The following is an 8,382-nucleotide window of genomic DNA, read 5'->3' as shown; positions in this document are numbered from 1 at the left end:
ATATATACAGTAATGTACAAACAAGTTAATTGAGAAACTAGTAACTACCAATTTATTCTCAAAAGACTTCATGCGCTCAAAATGTATGAATATATATAATAATGTACAAACAAGTTAATTGAGAAAACATGGAACATCCTCGGCTACCACAACAACCCTAAATTCTAAGAACATAATACCTGTACATCAAATACAATCTTAGAAGTAATCCTCTGTTCTGTTCAAATTTAGGAAATTCACCAGCATAAGTTACTGAATTAAAGGCGTTGAAGCAGCCAATATGAGGCATCATGAACTTTTTCAATCATCAAGCCAATCCAAATTAAAGCGTTCTTCGATGACCTCAACTATGAGATTAGGCATGGTAGAGGCTTTGATAGCCAGCCACTGTTGTTCAATGCTTTCATCACAGATTACACATCTGAGAGATCTTAGTTTGGCTAATGCTTTAGGCAGCTTCTTCAGTCCAGAGCACTCCCTCATATCCAGAATCTTTAAGTTTGATAGCTGATCAAATTCCATGGGAAGGTCCTTCAAAGACCTGCATAATGAAATATCAAGAAATTCGAGTTGCTGAAGTGCACAAATGGAAGGAGGAAGCATTGACAAACTTGGGCATATGCAGACAATCTCAGCACCCTAAGTGACCTTAACCTCCCAAAGTCATCAGGTAACTTTTGGATAAGATGACAATTAGTGACAGATAACTTCTGGAGGTAAGTTAAATTGCATATGTTTCCAAGCAGTTCCTCCAAATCACTGCAGTGGTCAAAGTTAATTTCTTGAAATTTTGGAGACTTTGGAAAGTCATGTCCCTTATCCAATAAAGTCATATTCCCCAAACCCTCACATAGGCATACAGACAACTTTTCCAAGCTCTCTGAGGATCTACAATACTCATAAAGAGGAGACACAATCAACCTCCCAAGTAGTACAGACTTTATTTGAGGAAATGCAGGGAAGCTCGGCAGCCCATGAAGTGTTGAACGCTTAGAACTGTAATTGTATATTATAGCAACCTTCAGTTTTGGCATGGTATGTAAAAATGTTGGAAGACAGTAACGACTGGCAGTGAAAAACAAAGTCAATACTTCCACCTCAGGAAAGTTTATTTGACACCAATTTTTCTCTTCCATTGGACCTACAGTTCCTAGAAATGTAAAAGTCAGTATGCTATGCTGATAAAAAATGTTTATCTAACATCTTAATAAATTTGGAACATAAGTAGATTGATCAAAAAATGATTCAATGTGTAGGCAGTTAAAGAAAACAAGTTTCAGTAGTGACCTGTATGAATTGAAACAAATTGAGCCTTAGATGCCTGATCTTTGAGTGTTAGCCATTTTGTGGGAATATTATCCTCCTTGCTAGGCATAAAAAGCCTCTTACAATGAATGGTACTATCCTGGTTGGCCAGACGGAAGGCTAAATCTCGCATCACATCATGTTGAGAAAAAGAGAGCTCGGAGGCACAGCCAAATGAGATGGCCCGACACTTGACACATCAAAAACTTATATTAACTAAGAGGAGTGAACTCGAAAGCCTCTTATCTCTGCTGGTTAACACACTGATCCTACCTTCCTAATTTCTAATAAATCATGTAAAAAAAATTAAGCCTAAAATTGTTGGTATAGTTAATTTTTCTCATATGTTTTTGCCTCAAATTTTTTGCAAAGTTCATGCTCTATCAAAGGATGCCACAAGCACAATAAATTAAGTACAGATACAAATATGAATAGAGAAAAACAATCAAACAGGTTTATGAAAGGTAGCAAATCTAAACAAGTTCCTTACCCTGGGTAGCTTGTGAGATTTAGTAGATTACGACTCTGCATAGATCCTCTGTGTGGAAGCATCATCTAGGTTTTGTAGAGGCACCTTGTTCCAAGCAACCTCAATACCCTCTTCTTGATCAAAAGCTCGATATACCTTCTTCATAGCACCATGTCCCAACACATCTTCATAGCAACCATACCTACCAGTGGGATCCAGTTCCACAAAGGGCTCCCTATCTTTATCACAGGTGTCATATTCTACACTAGGAGTTTCTCCACCTCCTATAGGAAAGGAAAGCCTTACCGCAGAATTCCAAATTAGGTTCCTCTTCTAATTTGAATTTAATGAATAGAAACCCTTGCAGGGCTATAGGATGACAGAGAAATAAATATTTTTATAATCCTCCTCATATAATTCTGGAGCCATGAATTCCAGAGTACCGAGGGCAGAGTGCGCAACATGAACATTTCTCAGGGTAGTGGCAAGACCCAGATCCCCAATCTTCAGAACGCCACCATTTCCATTCACAAAAATATTGTTGCAATTCAAATGTCTATGAATTACACAAGGCTCATGATTATGAAGATAATGCAACCCTCCAGTATCTGAAGTGACCAATTCTTCAAAGCCGTTGAGACATGACGGTGCTTCTGGCGGTACTCTCTCAGAGTCCCCGAGGTACAGACCTCAGTAATGAAATTCACATGACTTGTCGTTCTATCCAGCCATGCATTGTAGAGCATAATTATGTTTTCATTCCGAGAGATTTCAACAGACAGACTTCTGCATAGATCCTCTATGTGGAAGCATTATCTAGGTTTTACAAAGGCACCTTGTTCCAAGCAACCTCAATACCCTCTTCTTGATCAAAAGCTTGGTATACCTTCTTCATAGCACCACAGTCCAACACATTTTCATAGCGACCATACCTACCAGTGGGATCCAGTTCCACAAAGGGCTCCCTGTCTTTATCATAGGTGTCATATTCTACACTAGGCATTTCTCCACCTCCTATAGGAAAGGAAAGCCTTACCCCAGAATTCCAAATTAGGTTCCTCTTCTAATTTGAATTTAATGAACAGAAACCCTTGCAGGGCTATAGGATGACAGAGAAATAGAGATTTTCCCTAAATTCGGAAGACGAACAGACAACAAAGACAGAAGACTTTGCTTCCTGTGGGATTCAGAAATCCACCCAATAAATTTAAGTGTAAAAAATAAAATTGCCACGCAATCTTAAATCAAACCAGGAAACCCAAAACCCTAACTCTATGCAGATCTTGGACCACTTGAAGCAGTTATGGCTGGAACAACAGAGTAGTCTTTATTTGGTTATTGATTTCTTTAACAGAGATCCGATGGAACCCACATGGAGTTGTTTGTGAGTTTGATAGAACCATGAACCCTTAAAAGAAAACTTAGTTACATGGTTAACACAACTTAGAGAAGAAAAAGCATACCCAAATGGAATTTGCAGATCTTGGACCACTTGAAGCAGTTACAGCTGAGGCAACAAAGTAGTCTTTATTTGGTTATTGATTTATTTAATGGAGATCCGATGGAGAGGACTTCAGCTTTTTCTGAGGGATTTTATCACCTCTGATCTATTAATATGTTTTATATAAGTGATCTGTAGCATCTAATAATATGTTTTATATAAGTAATATGTAGCATTATTAGAAATTCAATCACACTTAACAGTGGCCATAGTTCGCCAACAAGTTACTGATTTGTTAAGACTAAGTACTTGTTTGTTATTATAAGACACCAAAATATTGAAGTTCAAACCAGTAACTACCAATTTATTCTCAAAAGACTTCATGCGCTCAAAATGTATGAATATATATAGTAATGTACAAACAAGTTAATTGAGAAACCAGTAACTACCAATTTATTCTCAAAAGACTTCATGCACTCAAAATGTATGAATATATACAGTAATGTACAAACAAGTTAATTGAGAAAACATGGAACATCCTCGGCTACCACAACAACCCTAAATTCTAAGAACATAATACCTGTACATCAAATACAATCTTAGAAGCAATCCTCTGTTCTGTTCAAATTTAGGCAATTCACCAGCATAAGTTACTGAATTAAAGGCATTGAAGCAGCCAAGATGAGGCATCATGAACTTTTTCAATCATCAAGCCAATCCAAATTAAAACGTTCTTCGATGACCTCAACTATGAGATTAGGCATGGTAGAGGCTTTGATAGCCAGCCACTGTCGTTCAGTGCTCTCATCACAGATTACACATCTGAGAGATCTTAGTTTGGCTAATGCTTTAGGCAGCTTCTTCAGTCCAGAGCACTCCCTCATATCCAGAATCTTTAAGTTTGATAGCTGATCAAATTCCATGGGAAGGTCCTTCAAAGACCTGCATAATGAAATATCAAGAAATTCGAGTTGCTGAAGTGCACAAATGGAAGGAGGAAGCATTGACAAACTTGGGCATATGCAGACAATCTCAGCACCCTAAGTGACCTTAACCTCCCAAAGTCATCAGGTAACTTTTGGATAAGATGACAATTAGTGACAGATAACTTCTGGAGGTAAGTTAAATTGCATATGTTTCCAGGCAGTTCCTCCAAATCACTGCAGTGGTCAAAGTTAATTTCTTGAAATTTTGGAGACTTTGGAAAGTCATGTCCCTTATCCAATAAAGTCATATTCCCCAAACCCTCACATAGGCATACAGACAACTTTTCCAAGCTCTCTAAGGATCTACAATACTCATAAAGAGGAGACCCAATCAACCTCCCAAGTAGTATATACTTTATTTGAGGAAATGCAAGGAAGCTCGACAGCCCATGAAGTGTTGAACGCTTAGAACTGTAATTGTATATTATAGCAACCTTCAGTTTTGGCATGGTATGTAAAAATGTTGGAAGACAGTAACGACTGGCAGCGAAAAACAAAGTCAATACTTCCACCTCAGGAAAGTTTATTTGACACCAATTTTTCTCTTCCATTGGACCTACAGTTCCCAGAAATGTAAAAGTCAGTATGCTATGCTGATAAAAAATGTTTATCTAACATCTTAATAAATTTGGAACATAAGTAGATTGATCAAAAAATGATTCAATGTGTAGGCAGTTAAAGAAAACAAGTTTCAGTAGTGACCTGTATGAATTGAAACAAATTGAGCCTTAGATGCCTGATCTTTGAGTGTTAGCCATTTTGTGGGAATATTATCCTCCTTGCTAGGCATAAAAAGCCTCTTACAATGAATGGTACTATCCTGGTTGGCCAGACAGAAGGCTAAATCTCGCATCACATCATGTTGAGAAAAAGAGAGCTCGGAGGCACAGCCAAATGAGATGGCCCGACACCTGACACATCAAAAACTTATATTAACTAAGAGGAGTGAACTCGAAAGCCTCTTATCTCTTCTGGTTAACACATTGATCCTACCTTCCTAATTTCTAATAAATCATGTAAAAAAATTTAAGCCTAAAATTGTTGGTATAGTTAATTTTTCTCATATGTTTTTGCCTCAAATTTTCTGCAAAGTTCATGCTCTATCAAAGGATGCCACAAGCACAATAAATTAAGTATAGATACAAATATGAACATAGCAAAACAATCAAACAGGTTTATGAAAGGTAGCAAATCTAAACAAGTTCCTTTTCCTGGGTGGCTTGTGAGATTTAGTAGATTACGACTCTGCATAGATCCTATGTGTGGAAGCATCATCTAGGTTTTGCAAAGGCACCTTGTTCCAAGCAACCTCAATACCCTCTTCTTGATCAAAAGCTCAGTATACCTTCTTCATAGCACCACAGCCCAACACATCTTCATAGCAACCATACCTACAAATGGGATCCAGTTCCACAAAGGGCTCCATGTCTTTATCACAGGTGTCATATTCTACGCTAGGCATTTCTCCACCTCCTATAAGAAAGGAAAACCTTACCGCAGAATTACAAATTAGGTTCCTCTTTTAATTTGAATTTAATGAACAGAAACCTTTGCAGGGCTATAGGATAACAGAAAAATAGAGATTTTTATAACCCTCCTCATATAATTCTAGAGCCATGAATTTTGGAGTACCAAGGGCAGAGTGCGTAGCATGAACATTTCTCAGGGTAGTGGCAAGACCCAGATCCCCAATCTTCAGAACGCCACCATTGCCATTCACAAAAATATTGCTGCAATTCAAATCTCTATGAATTACACAAGGCTCATGATTATGAAGATAATGCAACCCTCCAGTATCTGAAGTGACCAATTCTTCAAAGCCTTCGTTGAGACATGACGGTGCTTCTGGCGGTACTCTCTCAGAGTCCCCGAGGTACAGACCTCAGTAATGAAATTCACATGACTTGTCTTTCTATCCAGCCATGCATTGTAGAGCATAATTATGTTTTCATTCCCGAGAGATTTCAACAGACAGACTTCTGCATAGATCCTCTGTGTGGAAGCATCATCTAGGTTTTGCAGAGGCACCTTGTTCCAAGCAACCTCAATACCTTCTTCTTGATCAAAAGCTCGGTATACCTTCTTCATAGCACCACGGCCCAACACATCTTCATAGCGACCATACCTACCAGTGGGATCCAGTTCCACAAAGGGCTCCCTGTCTTTATCACAGGTGTCATATTCTACACTAGGCATTTCTCCACCTCCTATAGGAAAGGAAAGCCTTACCCCAGAATTCCAAATTAGGTTCCTCTTCTAATTTGAATTTAATAAACAGAAACCCTTGCAGGGCTATAGGATGACAGAGAAATAGAGATTTTCCCTAAATTCGGAAGACGAACAGACAGCAAAGACAGAAGACTTTGCTTCCTGTGGGATTCAGAAATCCACCCAATAAATTTAAGTGTAAAAAATAAAATTGCCACGCAATCTTAAATCAAACCAGGAAATCCAAAACCCTAACTCTACACAGAAACAAATTATGTTGGCAGAAAAGAAATCTCATAAAACTATTTTCATAAACAGAATCCTCAAAAAATAAATCTGTGAACAGAACCATTGCATGCACAGGGTTCCATACAGTGATCAAGGAAAGCTAGCTTACAAAAACCTGTGAACAGAACCATTGCATGCACAGGGTTCCATACACAGTGATCAAGGAAAGCTAGCTTACAAAAACAAATAGGAGCATGTGTGCAGTTTTGGTGGATTTCCCATTGAATGCAACTCCTGTGCTTGCTTAGAACAGAGGTGTCTGAAGGACTTTATGGTCTCGATGGCCTCCAATGACCGGTTCTGCTGGTTCATCATGACGGCCATATCCTTCAATGCGCTGTCAATATGGTCTCCGACATTAATAGCTTTTCTGAACAATGCAATGGCGCCAGCAGGATCCTTTTCCACGAGCTGTATCCTCAAAATTTCGATTAATTTGATCTTTCACAGAGAAGGTATGAATAAAATATCATGTTCTAAGAAACATCCAACAAAATAGTTCACCTGAAGGTGCTTGTCTCTACCGTAAGGGGTGTCTCCAATCGGGACCTTGTATAGAGCATGAAAATGATCAGTTTTCTCCTGTGTTTTTAGGAAGCCGATTGGCTTTGCCTTAGCAAAAGCAGAGAACGCTTTTCCTGCTCATAACACTGGGTAACGTGAGGATTTCTAGAAGAAAATGGATAAGACTCGGCTTCGATTGTCATTTCCTTTGATTTTACAGTCTATTTCACCGAAATGTGCAAAAAAGTTCATGTGCCACGAGTTCTATGCACAGTAAACGCCTGTTCGCCTAAACAATTTTTGCATCAGTAGTTGGCCATTAGAAATCAAACACCTTACGGATTCAACAACAAATTTGTAACCATTAGACCAGTGCGCAAACCTTTTCAGCAACTATTTTTTGTAACCATTCTTATCTCACGGCTGAAACCTTTGCAATCGTCTAACATATAATCCTATGGCGTATAAAGATGACAGGTGGGCAGGGAGGAGAGTTGATTTCAGAGGGAAACGCCTTACAGTGTAATTATAACAATAATTTTTTATAAATCAAATTATGGGACTCCAGTTTTTCCCATGGTATTTTTCCTTAATATAACTTATTTAATAATTATGGAATCAGCATAAAATAGTAATTATAATTTTAAATAAATCAAATTATGGTACTCTACATTTTTCTCATAGTATTTTTCCTTAATATAATCTATTTAATGATTATGGAATCAACATAGATCCATCTTAATTCTGGATTTATGAAGCCTTGAGAGAGATCAAATCCCTCAAGGTGCAAACTTCCTTTGTGATGATTATGGAATACACATAGATCCATCTTAATTTTGGATTTATGAAGCCTTGAGAGAGATCAAATCCCTCAAAGTGCAAACCTCCTTTTTGAATGCAAAACTTGAGAAAATTTTTACACAGATGACAAATTTTGTACCTCTAGAGATTTCATCCTCGATAGATTTGGAATTAAAATAAATCTACGTTGTTATATACATTTCTATATAACATTTCAATTTGTATATTATTTTTTAATGTATAAAAAGTTTTTTTTGGGGTTATAAAATAAACTTATTTAAAGTAAATTTTTAAAATCGTTATTGTGAGCTCTGCCTATGTTTAAGATAACAACATATCCAAAAACTACGTACCAATTAATACAAATTACTGTTAAAATA

The 8,382-nt window shown here is 37.5% G+C and overlaps 2 protein-coding genes and 2 pseudogenes across 4 annotated transcripts; all 4 read right to left on the bottom strand.

The window, feature by feature from the left end:
• Positions 1-300: 300 nt before the first annotated feature.
• On the bottom strand, positions 301-1,511 carry LOC149150907 (putative disease resistance protein At4g33300; annotated as a pseudogene). Its single transcript, XR_016262401.1, has 2 exons — positions 1,288-1,511; positions 301-1,141 (listed from the first exon to the last, which is right to left on the bottom strand). The product of XR_016262401.1 is annotated as a putative disease resistance protein At4g33300 (transcript).
• A 311-nt stretch (positions 1,512-1,822) lies between these two features.
• On the bottom strand, positions 1,823-2,777 carry LOC149150906 (putative serine/threonine-protein kinase WNK11). Its single transcript, XM_089442983.1, has 3 exons — positions 2,610-2,777; positions 2,218-2,440; positions 1,823-2,058 (listed from the first exon to the last, which is right to left on the bottom strand). The coding sequence occupies exons 1-3, from the start codon at positions 2,775-2,777 to the stop codon at positions 1,823-1,825; spliced, it is 627 nt and encodes a 208-aa protein (XP_089299109.1).
• Positions 2,778-3,680: 903 nt separating this feature from the next.
• LOC149150905 (putative disease resistance protein At4g33300) lies at positions 3,681-5,126 on the bottom strand (annotated as a pseudogene). The gene is made up of 2 exons (XR_016263072.1): positions 4,904-5,126; positions 3,681-4,757 (listed from the first exon to the last, which is right to left on the bottom strand). The product of XR_016263072.1 is annotated as a putative disease resistance protein At4g33300 (transcript).
• LOC149150904 (putative serine/threonine-protein kinase WNK11) lies at positions 5,059-6,397 on the bottom strand. The gene is made up of 4 exons (XM_089442982.1): positions 6,009-6,397; positions 5,834-5,931; positions 5,547-5,674; positions 5,059-5,112 (listed from the first exon to the last, which is right to left on the bottom strand). Exons 1-4 carry the CDS (start codon positions 6,395-6,397, stop codon positions 5,059-5,061), a joined length of 669 nt encoding a protein of 222 aa, XP_089299108.1.
• Between the last annotated feature and the right edge of the window lie 1,985 nt (positions 6,398-8,382).

Source organism: Pinus tabuliformis, chromosome 9 (assembly GCF_031772625.1).
Source record: "Pinus tabuliformis cultivar Carrire ecotype Pingquan chromosome 9, CPIR1, whole genome shotgun sequence".
NCBI classification, from domain to species: Eukaryota; Viridiplantae; Streptophyta; class Pinopsida; order Pinales; family Pinaceae; genus Pinus; species Pinus tabuliformis.
Note: the sequence above shows the minus strand (reverse complement) of the source record. Positions and strands in the feature narration are given on the sequence as shown.

Excerpts from the sequence above, each read along its gene's own strand:
- LOC149150904 (XM_089442982.1), bottom strand. The coding sequence starts at position 6,397 with ATGCCTAGTGTAGAATATGACACCTGTGATAAAGACAGGGAGCCCTTT. Across the intron at positions 5,932-6,008 it reads ACGAAGGCTTTGAAGAATTG|CAATATTTTTGTGAATGGCA; the intron begins GTCACTTCAGAT and ends TTTGAATTGCAG. Across the intron at positions 5,113-5,546 it reads GCTGTGGTGCTATGAAGAAG|GTGTCGGGCCATCTCATTTG; the intron begins GTATACTGAGCT and ends TTGATGTGTCAG.
- LOC149150906 (XM_089442983.1), bottom strand. The coding sequence starts at position 2,777 with ATGCCTAGTGTAGAATATGACACCTATGATAAAGACAGGGAGCCCTTT. Across the intron at positions 2,441-2,609 it reads TTGAGGTTGCTTGGAACAAG|AGAGTACCGCCAGAAGCACC; the intron begins GTGCCTTTGTAA and ends GGGGACTCTGAG. Across the intron at positions 2,059-2,217 it reads TGTTGCGCACTCTGCCCTCG|GAGGTGGAGAAACTCCTAGT; the intron begins GTACTCTGGAAT and ends CCTTTCCTATAG.